The sequence below is a fragment of the Halichoerus grypus genome, chromosome 3, assembly GCF_964656455.1.
Source record: "Halichoerus grypus chromosome 3, mHalGry1.hap1.1, whole genome shotgun sequence".
NCBI classification, from domain to species: Eukaryota; Metazoa; Chordata; class Mammalia; order Carnivora; family Phocidae; genus Halichoerus; species Halichoerus grypus.
Window position 1 is genome coordinate 2,237,883 of NC_135714.1, and position 21,658 is coordinate 2,259,540.

At 58.2% G+C, this 21,658-nt stretch overlaps 1 protein-coding gene across 1 annotated transcript in view; it reads left to right on the forward strand.

Annotated features, from left to right (window-relative positions):
* The window catches only part of HTT (huntingtin), a 136,834-nt gene extending 115,465 nt beyond the window's left edge, over positions 1–21,369 (forward strand). The window contains exons 51-67 of the mRNA XM_036085639.2: positions 266–361; positions 2,920–3,107; positions 4,893–5,019; positions 6,904–7,004; positions 7,946–8,100; positions 8,457–8,596; positions 9,950–10,032; positions 11,651–11,781; positions 11,909–12,038; positions 13,766–13,921; positions 16,199–16,389; positions 16,551–16,665; positions 16,761–16,974; positions 17,348–17,453; positions 19,125–19,287; positions 19,463–19,623; positions 20,565–21,369. Of these exons, the coding sequence (XP_035941532.1) occupies positions 266–361; positions 2,920–3,107; positions 4,893–5,019; positions 6,904–7,004; positions 7,946–8,100; positions 8,457–8,596; positions 9,950–10,032; positions 11,651–11,781; positions 11,909–12,038; positions 13,766–13,921; positions 16,199–16,389; positions 16,551–16,665; positions 16,761–16,974; positions 17,348–17,453; positions 19,125–19,287; positions 19,463–19,623; positions 20,565–20,778 (2,471 nt within the window). The 3' untranslated portion in view covers positions 20,779–21,369. The remainder of the gene's footprint in view (positions 1–265; positions 362–2,919; positions 3,108–4,892; positions 5,020–6,903; positions 7,005–7,945; positions 8,101–8,456; positions 8,597–9,949; positions 10,033–11,650; positions 11,782–11,908; positions 12,039–13,765; positions 13,922–16,198; positions 16,390–16,550; positions 16,666–16,760; positions 16,975–17,347; positions 17,454–19,124; positions 19,288–19,462; positions 19,624–20,564) is intronic.
* The last annotated feature ends 289 nt before the right edge of the window (positions 21,370–21,658 follow it).

Sequence of the window (21,658 nt, forward strand, 5' to 3'; positions counted from 1 at the left end):
CTGATAAAAACCTTCAGGGCAAGACGTGGCAAACAGTAGGCAGTGGACAGACGTGGAAATATCAGCAAAAAAGTCAAGTACCGTGCATTTCAGACTAGCCCAGAGACTGATGCCTAAGTCTGGTACTGTCTAAAATTGACTATAGGAAATCTACACCTCATTTGACTTAGTCTTTCACCTTGAAATGCTTGCATAAATGTGAAAATTTGAATAAAAAGGAATAGTAAAAGTGTTTGGAAATTGTTGGTTCTGTTGTGATTTTTAGTTGTGGTGCAGCCTGGGGATCAGCTTCTTAGTCCAGAAAGAAGGATGAACACCCCAAAGGCTTCCAGAGAGGATGAAGTAGATTCAAACACACAAAGTAAGTCTCAAGATCCGCTCTTTTTTTTTTTTTTTTTTTAAGATTTTATTTATTTATTTGAGAGAGAGCGAGAGAGAGCACATAAGCGGGCAGAAGGAGTGGAAGAGGGAGAAGCAGGCTCTCTGCTGAGCAGGGAGCCCGACGTGAGGCTCGATTCCAGAACCCTGAGATCATGACCTGAGCTGAAGGCAGATGCCCCAAGATCCGTTCTTTCTTACCCGGTTTTTCTGAGGGCTTGAAATTCATTCATAAAAGAGACTTTTAAAACGGTCAGTGTGGACACTTGAAAGCTTACTTAATTTAGCTACATTCTGTTGCTTATCTCCAGATTTGAGAGCAATTTGAGTACGTCACCTCACGTGTGCTGTCTCTCCTGCGAGCACGCTGGCTCTCTTCATCTGGCTTTCTTTGGCCCACCAAACTCGGCTGGGGCGTCACACTCCCGGGAGCCCTCCCGACGCCCCTCTTGTCACAGCTGCTCCTCCACCCTAGTGCTTCCTGCTCTAGGCCTCTCACCTAGACTCAGCCCCCTGAGCTCCCGGGGCAGGACTGCGCTCGCACTCTGTGTGCTTGCTGTCGTAAGTGCTCATGGACGAACGTTTATCCAGTGATGAGCGACTGCGTGGAAAATACTGAGGGACTTGAAGTTAGCATACATACCCACATGAATGTTAGGTAACCTGAGTCATCTGGTTTGGTGGATTTTTAAATGGAAGTTACTACTCTTCCTGCAGAAAAAACATCCACACCCCATCCACTTAAGCCTCGTTTAGACTTAGACATGCACCGTGGCTGTGCATGTTCTCTCCTGATTCAGGTCTTTCGCTGGCAGTGTGGAGAGGCAGGTCGGGGAAAAAGCTCTTGGCTGAGTGACTGCTTGTCCCTGGGGGCCTCCAGGCGTGTTCACCCAGAGGGTGCGGCTGGAGTACCCGCCTGCAGCCCGTCCACAGAGAGGGGAAGCACATGCCCCCTGGCGGTTCTTGGCTGCCTCTTTCATGGAACGCTCTACCTCAGAATCCCGAGTCTTAGCCGTGCTCTGGTGGCTTAGGAAACGTGCCTCTTTCCGAGCAAGTACATACATGCTTTGTCCTTTTGCTGGCATGTGTACCAGCCAGCCAGGTGAGGATGGCCTTTTCCTGTCATTCGTAGTCAGCATGGTGATTTTTCTTCCAGTCGCCTGTTTAAGGTTCTGTAATGGGATAACCCTGTCCAGGAATAGCGTGTTGCACGACACAGCCAAGCTCCTCTCCGGGTGCTTTCCTCGAGGCTCCCTGGTGCTGTCAGCCCTTAGTTTGTGGTTTCATGACTTCTCGTTGCTATGTGAGGGCTATGCAAACACTCACCCCCATGCTTGGCCACGTTCTAGCCGGGGCCTCTGCAGTGGAGATACGGGTGGCGCTGACCTGGGGTTGGTATGAGGATTACGTAGATCAGAGCACCCAGAGCAAGTGCCAGTCTTGTTATAAGTGCTCAGTAAACATTCCCGTAGTTTGATTCATAATTCGAATTTCCATTCCTCTGAAAATAATCCTGGCATTTCAAGGGGTCACGTCAGAGCAGACAGGCCCACAGGCTGGAGCGTATGTAGTTTATGTTGATTGTACTTATTCCTCGTGGCCCAGTATAGGCCAGTTAATTTCATCCTGGCCAGAGGAAGAAGATTGCTCTTTTTATCACCTGGATAGGATAATACCTCTTACAGATTGCCCATTAGGGGCGCCTGGCTGGCTCAGTCGGTACAGCATGTGACTCTTAAGTCTTGGGGTCAGAAGTTTGAGCCCTGGGCACAGAGTTTACTTAAAAGGACAGTATTATTAAAGGCAGCTTCGTTTCTCTCAGCTTGGGGCTTGACTCCGTAAGCCCAGTAAGAATCCACTGTCCATATGAGGAAGGTGCTTAGCCTGTCAGATCTCATGAACCATGGGGTATATTCATGCACGACCCAGAACGTTTGTCAGCTCAACAGATGATGCTCTGGCACATGCTGCGTGGCAGACTCAGCGTGAATGCAAAGCAGTCCCTGCCCGTGACGCGCTGCGGCTCTTACCTAAGGCTGCGTGTGGGGTTGTCCTCAGCATCCTGCTTCAGGAGTTCTAGGGGAGACTTGGCACCCCGTCAGAATCCCACCAGCAGCCCGGGAGAACCCCTGATCTCGGGACAACCTGGTGCTCTGCACGTCGGCCTAGAGAGCAGCACAAGGTCCTGGGAGGACCAGGGCAAGCTGGAGCACGATTGCTCCTGGGTGTTCACCAGCATGTGCTGGCCACATAGTGCAGGGTGGGCAGGAGGGCTGGGACCCGGAGCGGGAGACAGGTTCAAGACCACGGTCCTGGCCAGCATGGAGAGGAGTGCCGGTTTCGATAGGTTGGAAGGAGATAAAATCTGCAGGCCCTCAGTACTGCCTGGGCGTCTGGGGGGCTCTGCGTTTGTGGCTTGAGCGACTGGTTGCAGGCGCGTGCCTTCTGCTGTGGCGCGGGTGGGTAGATCGGGAGCAGAGGTGGCAGGTTTGCGATGTGTTTCAATAGAACAGCCTTCTGAACCCCGGTGTTTGTTTTTAGACCCGGCATATATCACCGCAGCCTGTGGGATGGTGGCAGAAATGGTGGAGTCTTTGCCGTCGGTGTTGGCCTTGGGGCATAAGAGGAATAGCAACACCCCAGCGTTTCTCACGTCGGTGCTCAGGAACATCGTCATCAGCCTGGCTCGCTTACCCCTCGTCAACAGCTACACGCGCGTCCCCCCACTGGTGAGTCTGGTCATTCCTTGGCAGAAAACCCGAAATGAATGAGATGTGCAGGCCAGCCCCTAGCTGGGGGCTCCCGAGGGTGAGAGCGGGAGCTGGCTGCTCAGGTGCCTCCCCTTGGTGGCCAGAGCCTCACGTGCTGTGTGGTCCTGGCACCTGTCTGGTCTCCTCGGGCGTGACAGCAGTCATGGTAGAAGTACTGGCTTTTCCCACACGGGGTGAGGCACTATGTCCAGAAGTAAGATTTCGTCTCCCACTGGTCGGTGCTCGACGTTGGATGTGATCAGAGAGTAAGTCAGCTCCCTGTTCAGCGGGAGACTGGAAGTGGTGCCCCTGGGGTATGTAAAAGCCGGCACCGTCTGATACTGCTCAGCTGTCTGGGCATGACCACTTTTGAAACTCCGGATTCCAGACTGTCCTCAGAATCAATTTCAAGCCAGCATTCATCAGGATTCTTGTCTCAGGTAACAGGAAAGGCTTAGTGTGAGCGGGTTGAGGGTCGATGGTGGCCGGACGGCCCCTCCCTGGGGAAGCTGCCGAGACAAGAAGTAGGGGCACAGGGTGAACACAGCACAGCCAGAGGTCAAGGTGAGCCGGGACCTTGCTTCTGCCTAGAAAGGACCTGTGCCTGCCAGTGGGCACAGCTTCAGTGCCTGTGTGTGAGAAGGAGACGCTGGGCAGGCTGCCCCCCGGGAGCAGCGGGTGCCCACCCGGAGGGCTCACGCCGAGCAGCGGCTGCAGCCTGGTGTGCCAGGGAGGCGCGTCTGCGGCCCCATGCCCGCTGGGAAGAGAGCAGGAAGAGCCCGCTGGAGAAGCACGGTGGCCACCGTGCGGGGTGCGGCCGTGCACCGGGAGTCAGTGTAGGTCTGGAGACAGCTGCTCCTCTGGAGGGGAGCGGGGAGCCGCGGTGGGGGGGCCCGTCCTGGAGGTTGCGGTGTCTGGAGCAGACGCTCTGGCATGGGGCATGTGCTGTAGGGGGCGCTCCTCGAGCCAGGGTCGTCACCTGCGTGGAGCTGCATGTGCCAGGGCCCCGCGAGGAGGGCGCCCCGCCAGGGTGTGCTGAGCAGCTCGGCGACGCTAGCGAGAGACGCAGCGTCTTCCTGAGCGGACTGAGAGGCGCCGGCGCCGTGGAGGTGGGCTGGCCGTGTCTCCGAGGCCCCCACGGTGGGCTTGGGGAATCGGGAGCTGAAGGGTCCACTCAGCTGGCTGGAAGGGTGGTTGCTCCTGCTGCCAGGACAGCATCGGGTCCGCCTCAGGTCACTCTCTGCTGGCGGGGTTTACGAGCGCGGACAGCACGGCTTTTTGTGGCTGCTCACCAGTGACTCTGTGTGCGTGTGCGGCTGAACTTCATCTGATGCCTGCCTTCGTCTGACACACCAGCTGCTGTTTGTGGGCAAGGGTGCTCCTGCCTGCCCTCGACGGCTGGGGGCTGCCAACACGAACCTTCAAGAACCCTACTTGAGAACAGCCAGCTGGAGGGGTGCAGAGGGGTGGTGGCAGGGAAAGGGGCCGGGCCAGGTTGGGAGCAGGCAAGTCAGGGAAGTGGGAGGTCAGAGCAGACCCAGGAGGCTCACGACGGGGCAGGCGATCCTTGGGCAAGGGTGATGCATGGGAGATGTTTTCCTGGAAGGATGGTGCACTCGCTTTCGGGAATGTCTGCGTGAGCCGTCGGTAGGCATGTGGTCTCTGGAGGAAGACCATTTTAGAGAAAGGATGCTTCATGGTTTCCTTGAAGTGTGGCTGTCCTGACTTGACCGGGGTCACTCTGTTTCTTTTTCATCTTCTCAGGTTTGGAAGCTTGGATGGTCGCCCAAGCCGGGAGGTGACTTTGGCACATGCTTCCCTGAGATCCCGGTGGAGTTCCTCCAGGAGAAGGAAGTCTTTAAAGAGTTCATCTACCGCATCAACGCACTAGGTAGCCCGGGTTTCTCTTCCAGAATTGTTAGTCCTCAAAGCGCCTAGTTCTTCTTGTTTATTCCACAAGGGATGTAGGGTGTGATATGATCATGTGTGCGTACATTCTGCAGTGAATGCGAACTGGCACCGTGAAAAATTCTCTCCGGGTTGGTGTGGTGTTTGGGGGTGTGTGAGAGAGATGGGGGGGCTTAACCCCAAGACGTCACACACCAGGCTTGTTGGAAGTCAGGACAGGCCGCTGGTGATAGATCACGCGCAGCCCAGCTCAGCGTGCTCTTGTTTCCTCGGGTGCAGGGCGAGCAAATGGAGCGAGCAGGGGAAGGAGGCTTCATCCTGTGAGACAGCTCTGGCCTCTGGGCGGGGGGCAGGCGTCTTAGCCTCTAGGACCCGCAGTGTCGTGGATTTGTAGCGCTGTTACGCTATGCGTAACGAGACACGACTGGTGCAGTCATCAGTAAAGGGCAGCTTTAGTGGTTTTCCATCAGGCTGCTTCTCCACTTCCTGCGGCACGGTGTGGCTTGCCTTTTTGTCCCTATTTCATGGCTGGAGGTCCGGTCCGGTGGGAGGGTTGTAGTTGGCTGTGTCCAGCTATGGTGTTTCCCAGAACATCGGTCTCCTGAGTCTGGTGTGGGCACTTGCCTGCCCGTGGGGCCCGCCCTTCATCCCCGTGACCCCTGCCGTCTCAGGCTTCTGCAGAGTTTGTGCTCGTCTCAATCCTGGAAGTTTCAGGCAGCTGATACCGTCTTGCTTCTCCTTTTGCCTTGAGTGAAGTAGGCAATTGGGTACCCTGTCCAAAGTGCCGTCTCAGCAGCGACCTGAGACCGGCTGCCTCGGGAAGCTTTGTTTCTTTCCTGTCCTTGAAGGTGGTTCCTGGGCAGTCTCCTGGCCGCCCCCTGCATGCTGTCACTTCCTCTCTTACTCAGGCATCTTCGTGCTCGAATCCTCACTCAGACCTGTGGGAGGGACCCCGACAGCTTCACAGTCTCTTCCTGATGTTGCCTTCACTCTTGCCTTGTCTTTGTTCGTTCTTTTCTTTTCCCTTAAATTGCGTGAACATCGTCTGTAGTCTGCCCACCTCACTAGGTCTGTCTGTCTGCATCTAATCCCTCTGCATCCAGTTTACCAAGGAGACCCTCAAGTTAGATGCTCTGTTTCCTGCCCTCAACACCCCCTTCCTGTCCCTTGTAGCCCTGATGCAAGTGGCATGGCCATGTCCACCTCCCAGGTCACGCGTGGGAGCAGGAAGCGTGGCACTCAGCCCTCACCTCGGGCTCTGCCGCTGGTGACGGTGCTCGAGGGCGACCCGCTAGACACGCCTTTGCCAGACGCGAGTGCCCCAGCTGGGTCACGTCCTTTTTTGATCTGCTGTTTTTCTAGACAGGGTCAGAGGAACCATTGCTTTAACTTATGTTGAACAGCTTTACTGAGAATTCACAGAGCACACGTGGCACCCACTCAGAGCGTGCTGCCCAGCGGTCTGGGGTCTGCGCACGGTCGTGCGGCCCACAGCTCGGTGCCACGGTTTGTCTTTGGGGAAGACTCGTGAGCCCTCTGGTGAGCAGGGCAGGAGCAGCGCGGACCCACCCAAGTGTGGCCAGCTGCTCAGACATCCCTTCGCCTGACTGCATCCCTGCCGCAGGGGCGGAGAGGGGGCCACTTGCTTGTCGTGTGGCCTCAGACGTGGGTGCTTCCGTGTCCTCGCCTGGGAGTGCACCTGGCAGTGCGGCTGCATCTTAGAACTGGCGTGGGGTCGGGGGGGCTGCTGTGCGGCTCCCGGGGGGGGGGGCCCGTTCCGGCTGCACCCGTGTAGCCCAGCTGCCACGTCACATCAAGGAGTCTGGGGAGCGGGCGACCCTGTCTCATGTAACATTTGCCTTCCTAGGGTGGACCAGCCGCACCCAGTTTGAGGAAACATGGGCCACCCTCCTTGGCGTCCTGGTGACTCAGCCCCTCGTGATGGAGCAGGAGGAGAGCCCACCGGAAGTAAGGCCGCGTGCAGGCCCGCCCGTCCACTGGCCAGCAGCCGGGCAGTCGAGGCAGCTGGTGACTTGTTCGTGGGGGGCAAGAGAAGGGCAGCAGGCTCGTTGTTTTGGTCTTCCCTTATGTTTACCAGGGTAGCCAGGTCATACCTAGACTAATGTTGCAGAGCAGGAGCAGATTCCCTCGAGTTTGAGTGGCCTCGATTGCCAGTGGCCACAGTACACTTTACCATGGCGCATCACGCGTTAAGGGTCAGTAGGATTACGCCCTTTCCTGAAAATATGTCTGAGTTCTGCTTATCAGTATTCACATGCAGTGTGTAGGTTGAATCAGAATGAAAAGGCACGTGATAAAGGCCATGGATGTGTATGTACCTGTGTTCATTTGACTGCTTTGCAGAAGTTTATCGGGCTTCTTAGAATATTAAGGTACGTAATGTTAGTAAAAGCCATGTTCTGGTAAGGCAAAGCCTGAGATATTGAAAGCCATTGGCTAGAAGTCCTTAATTCCGGTAGATGGTATGGCACAAACTTGTAGAAATGTCAGTTCAAAGAGTACACATATGTCCGAAATCACCAGTGACTTTAAATTCACGTGTAGAACTAACAGGTTGTTATACGTAGAGTTCCTAAAAAGAGTGAGGAAATTTAAGGGCAATATCTTAAAAAGTAATTTGTATTTGGAGGTTTGTGCCTATAGGAGACCTTGCTTTGAAAGGTAGACATTGGCCATCAGATTTATTTCAAGTCCCAGATGCAGGGAACTCAGGCAGACAAGACAGGACCCTTGCTGGGAAGACGTGTCTGTGTGTAGCACGCGGGGCTCACCCAGAGACCACGCGGCCTGAGAACCACGGCCTTCGGGTTCTGTGTGCAGGTGGGGGCAGAAGTGGTTTTGGGTGTCTGGCCGCTCGTGACTTGGTAAAGTGCGGGCTCTCCTTGCAGGAAGACACGGAGAGGACCCAGATCAATGTCCTGGCCGTGCAGGCCATCACTTCCCTGGTGCTGAGCGCAATGACCGTGCCCGTGGCCGGCAACCCAGCCGTGAGCTGCTTGGAGCAGCAGCCCCGGAACAAGCCCCTCAAAGCCCTCGACACCAGGTGGGAACAGTGAAGTGCCTGTCCACCCTGCCCAGAGTGACCAGCACCTTCACCCCGGGCCCTTTGCTTTGTTGCCAGAACGACAAAACACCTGTGCGTGTAGCCTCACTGTAGGGTGCAGATCCAGGAGGGGTTGGTGACCGGGGCAGTGGGGTCTGCTGAGTGTTTAGGGGAGACTCTAGCAGATCAAGAACTAGCCGAGGGCACATGGACAGGAGTCCCCTCAAAGGGAGTGTCACTCCTTATTACAGGTGCCTCTGTTTCCTGTAGGCAAAGCTGGAGGAAACCCTGAGGTTTTTTGCTTTTAAGATTTTGAAGGAAGCAAAATATTCTTTAACCTTTGTTCTGAATTTTAGGTTTGGGAGGAAGCTGAGCATTATCCGAGGAATTGTAGAGCAGGAAATACAAGCGATGGTTTCAAAGAGAGAGAACATCGCCACCCATCACTTATACCAGGCGTGGGACCCCGTCCCTTCTCTGTCTCCAGCTACGACAGGTACCTGTGGGAAGAGGGGCCGTTTGTACCTGGGCCAGAACAAGAATGTGACCAAGATACTAACACCACCGGCTGGGCAGAAGGACTGGAGGCATCTTTTTGGAGGCCGTGGTCCTCACTGCATGGCACTAATTCATGAGTAGCCATCTCGGTCAGGACCAGGCGATTTTAGCAGTCTGGAGCTCGAGTCTGGAGCTGAACGGAGTGCTGTCCCTCACCAGTCAGGGCACGGGGGAGCGGAGTGGCTCTCAGCCTGAGACGGGCAGCCTGTGTGGGACTGTAGAAGCCGAACTAGTCGCTCCCGTGACTCTCCGGCTTCAGAGCAGAGAGCGCTACGGTGAGAGCAGGCCTGGACTCTCTGAGAGCCTGCCGGGGCTGGGCATCCCTGGGTCTGAGCCGTCCGCCCCCAGCGGCCCTTCCCTCCCCCGGCCCTGCATCTGCTGCTGGCCAGGTGCACCTGTTCTGTCTGGGCCTGCGGGCTGTGTGCCTGCCCTGTAATGGGCACTGGAGTGTGTCAACCACCCTAGCTTAAAAGAAGGAAATTTTATGTTTGTTTTTTTTTAAATGCATATGTTTTTTGTTGAACAGACAGTATTTTAGCACAGCGGTTTTTTTAGGAGTTGTTAGGTCCTGTGATTTTAAACATCTTGAATGCTTTCCCTGGAGAGCGTTCTGTGTGGACGTGCAGACACTAGACATTTACTGGAGTGCTGAACTAAGCTCGGAAGTGTGCACTGCGATGGCCATGGGTCCCCTGAGCAGCTTCTGCCCCTAGGAGAGAGAAGTGGCCTCATTCACTGTCACAGGAGGCCGGGGCGAGTGGGTACCGGGAGAGGTGCAAACGCCCCAGGGGAACGCGGTCAGGAAGGGTCCCGGGAGAGGGTGCGTTGACGCTAGGTCTGGTGAAGGCTTAGCCAGGGACCTCTGGCTGGGGGGCGAGGGTCGTTTGGGGTATAGAGGGTGTGAAAGACAGTGGTTGTGGAGAAGATGGGTTGAGTGGGGGCATTGGTGGGCGCAACCGGACAGCCTGGACACCGGGGCAGGGTCCCGGGAGGTGTCGCCCGCCCACGTTGTCGTCTGGGCCCTCAGAGTGCGCGCCTGTGGGGCCACCGCCCCATCTGCAGCTGCTGACTTAGGCCTTTGCAGCTCAGCCCCCAACTGGCTCCCGTGCAGAGTCAGAAGCTGGTTTGTTACAGAGAAAAAGTGGTAATTCAGAATTGGCCGCACTGGCCCTGCCAGAGAAAACCCCAGAGACCCTTGGGGTTCTGTGGAGCTGTCCACCCTGCCGCCCGGGGCGGGTGCTGTCGGGCAGGCTCCACGCAGGATAGCATGCACGGTGTTGTCGCCCTGCAGGTGCCCTCATCAGCCACGACAAGCTTCTGCTGCAGATCAACCCCGAGCGGGAGCTGGGGAACATGAGCTATAAGCTCGGCCAGGTCAGTGTCCCCCCCGCTGCCCCACAGCCAGGGCATGTCTTCCTGCTTTCCTCGCTCTCTCTTGACTGCCATGAATTTGGGCCATTGGCTACATCCAGAAAAATTACGTGGGTTTTTTAAGGGTTTTTCTTTTATTTGTCCTCATTTATATTCTTTACTCCAAGGAAGGTTTAAGGTCTCTTGTGTACATAGGATGTGAGTGTAAATGTAGCAAGATGCTGAGAGTCAGGCTTAGGTCTGGGGCGTCAGACAGCCAGGCAAGAGCGGCTGGGGTGGAGTGAACACAACAGAAGGGCCCTTGCTCCAGGGGGCCACGGATTTGGCTCAGCATCCCAGCTGCCAGCTCAGAGGGAAGTGTGGTCACATAGCCCAGTGCAGCTGATGGGCCGGCTCTGGGTGCCAGGTCGACAGCTTCCTGGGTGGGTCACTTTGAACTGTGTGTTTCCGTGTCCTTGTGAGAAAGACAGGACAGTCACGCATGTGATAGTGCAGGTCGAGGAGCTGGAGGACAGGGATGTGGCTCCTGGAGCCATGAGCATGTGTGTGCTGGGTGCAGGGGACTCCCATGGGCGGCCTGCTGGCTGGTCTGTCCACTTCTGTGTCCTCTCAAACCTTGCTGGTTTACTTAGAAAGCAGTTATGCAGGACTGTTTTCTTTTTAGCTTTTGTTTCAGGGGACATTGGCCACAGCAGGGGTCAGAAACACTTGTTTGTCCCGAGGGCATCCCCAGCGGCTCTGGGCACAGCTTTGCGGCAGGGCCCCCAGGCCCGCTCCATCCTGTTGTCTCCTGCTCAGACATTCCTCTGTGCGCAAGGGGACACAGCCAGACATTCCTCTGTGCGCAAGGGGACACAGCCAGGCTATCCGTGCTGTCCTTGCAGTGAAGTTTCTGCCCCTGAGATAAATCAGGGTGATGGGGCTCAGTGTCGTTTCTACAGAAGTGGGTTTCTGAGGAGCAGGCTGCGAGTGAGCAACTGTGGCTCTCGGGGGCACCTGGCCTCCTTCTGGGTCCAGAGGCGTTCGCCCAGCTGCGTCCTTTCTTCAGCATCTGCGCTCACGTCCAGCCATCGGGAGCGGAGCCCTGACCCCACCCTGCCCTGTCCTGTCCGGAGACCGGCCGGCTCCCACATCCCTCTGTGCTGAGCCATCACTCACTGGCTGTTGGGGAGTGAGGGGAGCAGAGGGGCCGCCCTCTCTCGAGGCCCGAAGATGACGTTGAGGCTTCGTGGTTCATATTCCGTCTATGGCAGCCTTCAGGCAGCCGCCTCCAGCCTGCCGGCCCGCTGCCAGGACCCCCACGGCTGGTGGGATCCAAAGGGGAAATGGCTGTTTGTGCGGAGTGGGAGTTGGGTGCTTGCTGGCTGGGAGGGTGAAGTCCGTGTTGCGTGCCGGAGGACTCCCACGCCGACACGTGTGGGAGCACAGGGGCTGTGGAGAGGGAGCGTGGTCTGTGTGGACTGGGAGCGTGGGGAGGAGCCCTGGTGGACGGGTCGACTCTTATTCAGCACCCTTGCCACCATCTCCAGAAGAAGCAGGAACAAGCTGGGGGGTCGCAGCTCAGGGGACGGACCCACGCCTGTGCCCTGAGCGCTGAGCCCAGGGGCCTTGTCTCCTGAAGGTGTCCATTCACTCCATGTGGCTGGGGAACAGCATCACCCCCCTGAGAGAGGAGGAGTGGGAGGAAGAGGAAGAGGAGGAGGCCGATGTTCCCGCCCCTGCGTCACCACCCACATCACCCATCAACTCCAGGTTTCCCATCTGCCTTTCATTTCAAGCATTTTGAACTCTCCTCTCAGTAATTTGATTTGTTTGGGTACCTCTTGGAATGCCTCTCATCTTGTGTGTGGGGCGATTGCCCCTCTGGTCTGCTCTGCAGGAAGCACCGGGCTGGGGTCGATATCCACTCCTGTTCCCAGTTTTTGCTCGAACTGTACAGTCGCTGGATCCTGCCGTCAGGGTCAGCCCGAAGGACGCCCATCATCCTGATCAGTGAAGTGGTTCGATCTGTAAGTCTGCCTTCCCCGTTGCCCTGCAGGCACGTGGCGCTCGTGACGGTGCCCGTGCAAACACAGCCGTGCGCACCCGCAGCAGCGTGGGCACCGCGCACGCCTGCGCAGCTCGAGGTCCCTGGGGACCTGGGAGGGAGCTCTTGGTGGCTCACACGTGCAGGAGGACCAAGTGGTATTTCTCCAGCCACAGAGGGGCCGTTTGTACATTTCTGATCCGTGGCCGGTAGGCGTGCTGTGGGGGCGTCCCGTTGTGTGAAGGCTCTAAAGGACCCATGCTTACCCACGTCCCTCTCAAGGACCCGTCTCGTGAACGTCGGCTTTGTTATATGAGAGCTGGACAGACAGTCCCGAGTCCACACCCCTGTGAGAAGCTCCGAGGCAGGCGGTCGTTCTCAGACTGCGGACTCAGGCTCCTGTGTGTTTGAGGACCCCAAAGAGCGTTTGTGCAAGGGTTAGGTCTGTCAGTGTTTACAGAACCCGGAGCAGACGTGGAGGTTTAAAAATCATTCCTCATTAGACGCCATCTTCGCGTCTTTACCATCACATGGCAGGAAGTGTGCGAGAGTTTGGAGCTCAAGACCCTCGTCCCTGCTTCCTGCCCGTGGACCAGCCAGCTGGAAGCGTCTGCTAGTCTCTGCCGTGTGGGGCTCTGGTTCTCTGTCCCCGACATGCCTCCGTCCAGTAACGGCAGGCGTGTGGTTTTGAGCCCGGCTCTTGTCAGTACACACCTTTTATGATTCTTAGATCATTAGATATCTGGTCAAGGTGAGATTTTTAAGAACCTCATTTTTAATTTGTTAGTAGAAGTTTACAACCTGATTTTTTTTTCCCAAAAATCGGTAAATTATAAGTACCTGTAATAAAGATCTTATTTTTTTTTTTTACTTATTAATTTATCTAAAATAACGATGCTTTTAGTTTAAAAATAACACTTTTTAAAGAATTAGTAAGAAGAGCCTTGTTTTACGTTTTTGCAAATCTCTTGACTGGTTTATTAGAAGAGAGTTGGATTCTCATGTCTGCTTTGCATTCAGTCTGATATCAAAGGACTTCTAGAAAACACTGCCCTATGGTCGGAAGAGAACAGGAGTGAAAAGGCAGACACGGTCTCTGTGTTACCCCGGAAGCAGTTCTGACCCCGAGAGGCCCGGGAGGCCTGCCGGTGTGTCTGCTGCGTCCACCTTCAGCATGGCTGCTGCTGGCGACTTGCTGAGCCCCGCTGGCTTCGAACCCGGGCCTCTGAGGAGAGACCGCGCTCCGGCCTGCACGCCTGGGGACGTTGATTTCTGGATGTCATGTGAAGAAGCAAGCCTCAGAGAACTGAACATTTTGGGGAGACAGGGAATCATCCCAGCATTTATTTCTGAAGCAGTGGCCCATTTCTCTCTCCAGGGCTTTGGAGAGCCTGTCCCCAACGCTGCAGGGGGGCCTGGTGTTTGCAGAATAGCAGTTGGAGATTATCTCAGTGCCCCACGGTCGTGACTGAGATCCAGGCGCCAGCTCTCGGTGGGCAGTGTAGATGCAGCGGCATTTTTAAGATACTCGATGACCAGTCATTCTTCACGTTGTGTGTTTACACTGTTATTGTAGGTTTCCGGGTGTGGGCTGCTTACGTACCCGGTCAGGACTCCTGTGAATGCCTGTATTTCATTGTCTGGTGGATGTTAGCACATGCATTTTGGTCTTTACTGCTCACTTCCTACCCGAATGCTCTGTGTCTCCAGCTCCTAGTGGTCTCAGACTTGTTCACCGAACGCACCCAGTTTGAGATGATGTATCTGACGCTGACAGAGCTGCGGAGGGTGCACCCTGCAGAAGACGAGATTCTCATTCAGTACCTGGTCCCCGCCACCTGCAAGGCGGCTGCCGTCCTGGGAATGGTGAGTGAGAGGCGGTGTGGGGGCCGCCTGGTGTTGGCTGCATGCTGCGGGCGTAGCCTCGGCCTTGGAAGGTCTGACGTGGGCAGGGGGTCATCCCTGCCTTTCCGTGGGTCACCGCGAAGTGTGTTGTCATGGGTGAGCCTCGGTTTGGGGCTCCTGTACCCCTTTGCTCTGGGTCATCGTGGTGACCCATCCCCGTAGGAGCCAGGGGTGTGGGTGGTGGAAGCGTGACTGCTGCTCCTCCGCAGTCTCTCACGGCCCCCTACAGACCCCTGTGCTTCCTGTCAACGGAGCCTCCCTCCTGGGGGCCGTTTTACCCCAGACGCCCTGCATCTCCTCTCCCTAGGTCTGGGTGCTCTGGTCTTCTCTTGGCAGGAGGGCACACTGCCTACTTCCGAGTTCTTTCTTACTCTGCATCCAGTTGATGAGAGCTCGGCCAGGGCGGCGTGCGCCCGTTTTCTGCGCATACGTCCCCACGTGGCACCTGCTCACCAGACGTGATGTGGGCACATGAAAGCCCTTGTGCGCGGGCCCCGCCTTTGTTAGCTGGTGAGGGGCAGAAGCTCTGCTACCAGACGAAAGTAACCGGCCTCCAGGCTGCACAGAGCTGGCTTGTGCTCTGGGCTGTAGCCGCTGCCAGTGACTCGGGGGCCCAGCTTCCTGTGGCAGCAGACAACTCCTTCATCCGCCCTACACGTGGGGCTGCCCCCACACATCCCCACGCAGTCCTGTGTGTCCCGGTGCTGCGGCAGGTCTCTTGCACCTGGCCCGACTCAGGGGAGGATGAGACCGGCTCACATGGGGTGTGGCAGAGGTGTGAGCCCGCGTCTGTGGCCCCTTCCCAGCTCTGCCCCCCTGTTGAATTTGTCCCTCTGACCCCGAGTGCCTGGGCAGGTATCCCCCATCCTGGGTGGCCGTTGGCCGCGGTGCCACCATCGGGGAGCAGGAACAACAGGTCTGTTGGCTTTCCCCCGTGAGCACGTCACTTCAAAGTGTGTGCCCTCTGGGTGTCGAGAGACATGTGGAAGCAGCTGGACTTGAAGGGGTCCTTTCGTCTTGGTGGGGGGTTTGAGCTGCTGGGTTCGTTTTCATTGTAATTGTGTTTTTGTGCTCAGGCCCAGATCCCCCTAGACAAATGTGTTGTCAATAAGTTAAGTAATAGTCGTTTTTTAAGAAGACCCTAAGGCAAGATGCTGCATGTTCACGCTGTCCCCATCCTGACGTGCACGCAGCCGTCCCTCGTGAAGGTGGAGGTGTGTGCGCGTTGGTGCGGGCCGCGGGCCTCCACAGCTGGTCCTCTCCTGCTGAGATGCTTACACGGTGTGGGGAAGCGTGCCTCCCTCACAGCAGGTCCTGTTGGTGTTTGCAGAGGCGGGGACTGGCCCCCCGGGTGGGAGTCCTCAGGAAGGCGTCCCGTCACCCTGGTGTGTGCACATTGGCCCTCAGGTGGCCCGCAGGGACCCTCAGGCGGCAGTAGCCACCTTTCCCAGGTGGGGTGGCTCTTGGGCACTGGGGTCGCCCCCACCTCCACACTGCTTACTGCGGCCGCCTCTTCTCTGAAAAGGAGAGAGTCCTGAGGGAGGAGTGTGCGCGGAATGTCTGCGTTCTGCTGCACCCCACTAGGTCTAGGGTGCTCAAAGGACGCAGGTAACATTTAGTCCAGGTCAGTATAGACTACTGTCCAGGGTCCCCAAGACCACCCTGGGTTTTTGCTGGGAGGATTCATATATACTCAAGGCCGGGATTTATCTCAGTGAACACAGACAAAGCAAAATCAGCGAAGGGAAACGGTACGGGGTGGAGGGCGTTGGGGGGGACGAAGTCCAGAAGAAGCAGGTGCCAGCTTCCAGCACCCTCTCCCGGGGAGTCAGGTGGGACACGCTCTGTTCCCGGCGGCGCGTTGTGACAACACGTGTGGGGTCTTGTCTGCTGGGGAAGCTCGTTAGAGACGCGGAGCAGGGCTCTCGCTGGCGCTGGTCCCGCAGGCCCCTCTCCCTGGCTCGGCCCAAACCGCAGACCCCCGGGAGGAAGGGGTGTCGGCACCGACCACAGCGTTGGCGCGGCCGGGGGAGGCACAGCCGGGGAGCCGGGAAGGCTCCTGATGGCCAGGACCGGACACCTGTGCTGCGCGGGCCTCTGGAGGGCGGCTCGGGCCCGCGGGGGGGGGGGGGGGGGGCTCCTGCTGCACACGGTCTTCCTCTGGAGCGTGCGGCCGGCCGTCACTGGCCTCCCGCGTTCATCGTGGGCTAGCTTCTGCTCCCCGTGCCTGTGCTCTAGGATAAGGCTGTGGCAGAGCCCGTCAGCCGGCTGCTGGAGAGTACCCTGAGGAGCAGCCACCTGCCCAGCAAGGTCGGGGCCCTGCACGGCGCTCTCTACGTGCTGGAGTGTGACCTCCTGGATGAGACGGCCAAGCAGCTCGTCCCAGTCATCAGCGACTACCTCCTTTCCAACCTCAAAGGGGTGGCCCAGTGAGTACGAGCGGCCGCGTGGGGGTCTCTGTGTGGCCCAGGGCAGAGCGGGGTCACACATCACGTGGTGGGGGGCACCCTTCCATGGGGATGGGGGCTGAGACCCCCGAGACACGAGGACACCGCACACTGTCAGCTTGGGCCTTACCTCATGGTTTCAGCTGCGTGAACGTTCACAGCCAGCAGCATGTGCTGGTGATGTGTGCTACCGCCTTCTACCTGATCGAGAACTACCCGCTGGATGTGGGCCCGGAGTTCTCTGCGTCAGTCATACAGGTGAGCGGCCTTGGGCGCCTTCCTCTGGAGCAGGGAGCGGGCGTGCGCGCACGGTCACCTGCGGGTGGCAGGGTCAAGTCTTCCTTCTTGCTCAGATGTGTGGGGTGATGCTGTCTGGAAGTGAGGAAGCCACCCCGTCCATCATCTACCACTGCGTCCTGCGGGGCCTGGAGCGCCTCCTGCTGTGCGAACAGCTGTGCCGCCTGGATGCGGAGTCCCTGGTCAAGCTGAGTGTGGACAGAGTGAATGTGCACAGCCCGCACCGGGCCATGGCCGCCCTGGGCCTGATGCTCACCTGCATGTACACAGGTGAGCCGCGGGGGCCCAGGCCCACCTGTGCCCGGCAGGTCAGTGCCGCCAAGCTGCAGGCCGCACGGGCCTCCTCTCGTCTCAGTGAGCGAGGAGCATTCTCATTCTCGGGACGCAGACCACAGGGCCTCACTGGCGCTTGAGGGAGATCCCAGAGCCTGGAGCATGGGGTTACTGGCTCAAGGTCACGTTGCTGTAACTGCAAAGTGGTCTGCGGACTGAGCACTGCACCCTGTGTACCTGGGCTGGGCCCTGGGCTGCTGAGAGCTCCCTTCACCTGGTTTCACATCATCTCTTGGGGTTTGTTGAACTCCCGTGTGCGTTCAAGGCACAGTCTTCAAAGCAGGTAACCATACAGAAGGATTTGTTTCAGGGAAGGAGAAAATCAGTCCGGGCAGAACCTCAGACCCCAGCCCCGGCGCCCCGGACAGCGAGTCAGTGATTGTGGCTATGGAACGCGTGTCTGTTCTTTTTGACAGGTAAGCAACGAAGCCCAGCTTTGCCCTCAGCTGCCCTGGGGTGCTCGCCAGGAGCAGCTGCCTTCCCATGCACCTGCTTTCCTCTCAGCCTTGCCCCTGTGGTCCACCAGCTTCCCACTTGCGTCCTGACTACGCACACACCTCATTCAGGGCTCTGCGGGGGTGGGCAGTCCTTGGACCCCAGCACCTGGGAGCTTGGGGTTGACCAGCTCTGAGGCCAGTCCAAGCCCTTGCCCATCTCGTGAAGGTGGGGGGCAGCACCCCTCAGTGTGGAGGCATCAGGAGGGGCTTGTTAACGAGATGAGTCCTGCGCGTGGAGATCTGAGCAGTCCCAAAGATGTCCATCACACACTGCCGCCTTTGGGGAGGGGAAAGCCTCGAGGTCCCGCCCCCGGGGCCATGAGGAGCACAGCCTTTGAGCAGCATTAGCAACGGCTTCGGGACTAGTGTTGAGTAGACTATGGTAAAGGTTTAGACAATAAACAAAAGCGCCTCTCCCCACTGTGTGCACTTGTGTCCAGAGTCGGCTCGGCTCGCCAGTTCTGGAGAATGGGTTAGGCACCTTGCCAGGCTCCTTCCCCAGGACAGGGCCTCGGGTTCTGACCCAGGCCTCCCAGCCCAGGCGACATGATGCGTCTGTGGCCTTGGGAGGCCCATTGTGTGCCACTCTGCCTGTCCTGTCCCTTCAGCTCGGTCAGCAGGAAGCGTCTGGCTTTCACAAGAGCGTGCTGAGCAAGGCTGTCCGTCTTTCCACTTGGGCCAGATGAGGTGTTGTGGAAAGCCGAGCATTGCCGTCTCTTTCTGTGTTGACACTTAAAATGAGTGTTTATAGCCCTTCTTCCATTCCACACAGATCCGTCAAGCTCGACCACAGCCGGGTGGCAGGCAGGGGAGCCCACACTTGAGTCCCCGCCTTCGTGGACCCTGTGCCCCAGTGCTAACCAAACAAACCAGGATTGTAGCGAGTGCCGACAGGCATGCAGCTTGATCGTGCCGCACACGCCCAGGGTGGGGCCGGCTTGACAGAGGTCGTGTTCAGCCGTGGGCGTCATCCAGGGCAGCAACCTTGCACATGCTCGGCCACCGCTGTCATCTGCAGGCGGACATCCGAGCACACCTGCGAGGGGGCACGGGTCCAGTTTCTGGGCCAGTTCCGGAGCCTTTCAGCAGCATGCGGCCCTTCTGTGTGCACTCACGGGAGCGTGCAGACCGGAGTCTCGGGGGCGGTGGGGCGTCAGCAGGAGTGTGTGCGGGCCCCCGTCAGGGAAGGAGGAAGGTCCTCGCTGACTGCAGTGCTGTGGTGTCAGAACGGGGAGCTGAGAGGAAGCTCAGAGAGCATTTGGACGTGGACGGAAGCGAACATGTCTTGGACAGTGTTCTTAGGAGTTTTTTTTTTTTTTTTTTATCTCTGACGGCACCATCAAACCCTTTCTGCTTATTACTTGACATGACTTAGAAACCCCCTCTCTGAGTCATCGGCCTCCTCCATGGGGTGGGGGCCCTGGGTCTGTGCATTCATCTGCAGGTCCCCGGTGAGGTCAGCAAGGGAGGGGTGTCACCTGTTTGCTCTTGCAGGTCACATTCTAGGACCCAGGGCATCTCCCAACTGGCTTCAGATGCCAGGCTCTCTCAGGGTGGGGCCAGACTCTGACCTGTGTCCCCTCCTTTTAGGGTCAGGAAAGGGTTCCCCTGTGAAGCCAGAGTGGTGGCACGGATCCTTCCTCAGTTTTTAGACGACTTCTTCCCACCCCAGGATGTCATGAACAAAGTCATTGGAGAATTTCTCTCCAACCAGCAGCCATACCCTCAGTTCATGGCCACCGTTGTGTACAAGGTGAGGGCACTGGGTCACGCGGCCGGGGAGGCCCCCGAGGTGGACCCACCCAGACTTTCCAGACTGAATGCCTTTTACCATGTGGATGTGCTGACCCAGTGGACTTGCCTGTGGGCCCAGTTCCTCACCTTTGGGAGCCAGCAGCGCCCCTTGACCAGCCTCTCGTCTCTCTCAGGTTTTCCAGACGCTGCACACCACCGGGCAGTCGTCCATGGTCCGGGACTGGGTCATGCTGTCCCTCTCCAACTTCACCCAGAGGACCCCGGTGGCAATGGCCGTGTGGAGCCTCTCCTGCTTCTTCATCAGCGCTTCCACCAGCCCGTGGGTCTCGGCTGTGTATCCTTCCCGGGTCCAGGCCGGCGTCCTGTGGCTCCTGTTTGTCAGGCCTGCAGACTCTCCTCTTAGCATCTGGGTTCATGTTTCTGTTAAAGTTTTGGAAGTTTAACCTTTGCAAGGAGGCCAGCTGTCAGATGACATTTACCTTAAGCCTCGAGAGAGTGCAGCGTTGGTAAGGGAATAGGAAGGCGAGTGTTTACCCCACTGACCGGGACCGCCGGGAGAGGCGGGCAGGAGGGGTGCTCCCGCAGGTCCCTGTGGACCTCCTCCCGCCCGCCCGCGGGCCCCATGCAGCTGGGTCTGTGGCTGACGCTGCTTTTCATTACTCTTGGTCCATTGTGCCTTGTGTCATCCTCTCGGGTGAAAGGCTTAAGTAAAGATCCAGTTCCCACCCCAAAAATGCTGGCTGCCAAAAGGGGCTGTTCTCCTCTGGCAGCCTTCCCCCAAGACAGCCCAGCGCGTCTGAGCAGACGGCTGTGTGGGTGCTGGCGGCAGGCCTCGCTCAGCCTTGCCTGGGAGGGCCCGGCCGGGGGGCCATGGCTGTGCCCTCTCCCCGCGGGAGCAGGGCCGGTGGGAGCAGCGGCGGCCGGTGCTGTGTGGGGAGCCAGGCCAGGTAAGTGCTGTGGAGCGGAGCCCCCTCGCTGCGGGGCGCCCCCAGCCTGCTTGCCCGCGCCCCCTGCCCTGCTGGCCAGGGCCGGGCTTCCAGCCAGCACAGCCGTGCCCGCTGGCCGTGCCCGGCTTGGCCGGCAGGAGCTGAGCTGGGAGGCAGCCGCTGCTGCTGCACAGTCCAGGTGCCCCGGCCTCGGCTCTCAGGGCCCCCCCAGCCCTGGGCCCGTCTGTAGACACGTGTCGGGGGAGGACAGCCTGGTGAGGACAGAGAGGCGTGCACGGGGGACCACTCTTCCCTCACTCGAGCCTTGCTCCCTTAACTCCTCTCCCAGCCTTCCCCACGTCATCAGCAGGATGGGCAAGCTGGAGCAGGTGGACGTGAACCTCTTCTGCCTGGTGGCCACGGACTTTTACAGACACCAGATAGAAGAGGAGCTGGACCGCCGGGCCTTCCAGTCCGTGTTCGAGGTGGTCGCGGCACCAGGAAACCCATATCATCGATTGCTGACTTGTTTGCGGAACGTCCATAAGGTCGCCACGTGCTGAGTGCCCACGGGGCAGCAGCACCAGAGCCGGGGGGGCCTGCCCACGCCGGCGTGGCTCCGCACCCAGGCCTCCCCTCGAGTCGCGCCGTGGCCGAGCAGGCGGTGTCCGGCTCTGCCCGTGGCAGAGGAGCTCTGTGGCAGGGAGGCTGCGTGCAGGGACCACACGCAGGAACGTGGGGTTGAGCCTGAGTCCTTGCAGAGGGCAGGAGCCGCGGGTCACTAATCCTCTGTGCTGCAGCTAGTGCGAAACGCCAGCCAGCCGGCTGTTCCCGTCCTCTTAGCGCCCACCTGCCCGCGGCCACCAGGCTACAGCTGCTCTTGCGTCCGGGACGGAGTCCTCGGTCTTGCAGGTGGCCACGGGCCTCTCTGCTGTCCCACAGGCAGAAGGTGGCGCCGGCAGGCTTTCGGGAGCGCTCCCCAGGGCTCTGGCCTGGGGGTCAGGGCCACGCCCAGCCCCCCGACGGGAATGCCGTGGGGTGTGCGGGTCGGGGGTGCTGGGAACGCGACACCCAGCGCCACACTTCCCTTTCTCTGTTTTCTTCTCAGGATTTAAAGTTTAATTATATCAGTAAAGAGATTAATTTTAAGGTAACTTTCTATGCCCGTGTAAAGTATGTGCATTGCCAAGTCTGTGCCGCATGCAACAGCGCCTGCAGAAGCCCCCCGAGCCGGTCCTGTCCCGGCCGCCCCTGCTCTCTGTCCCGGAGCTCCTCCCACCGGACACCTGTCTTCCTTATTAACACGCCGGTGACGTTCTGTGGTGCACTCCACCTTTTCTCACGCGTCCCCATCTGATAAGAATTTAGGGATGTTTAATGTTCAGGTGTTTGGTCAGGAATTCACACAGCTCCTCTGAGGATTGGAAGGTGCCCGCTCCCCTG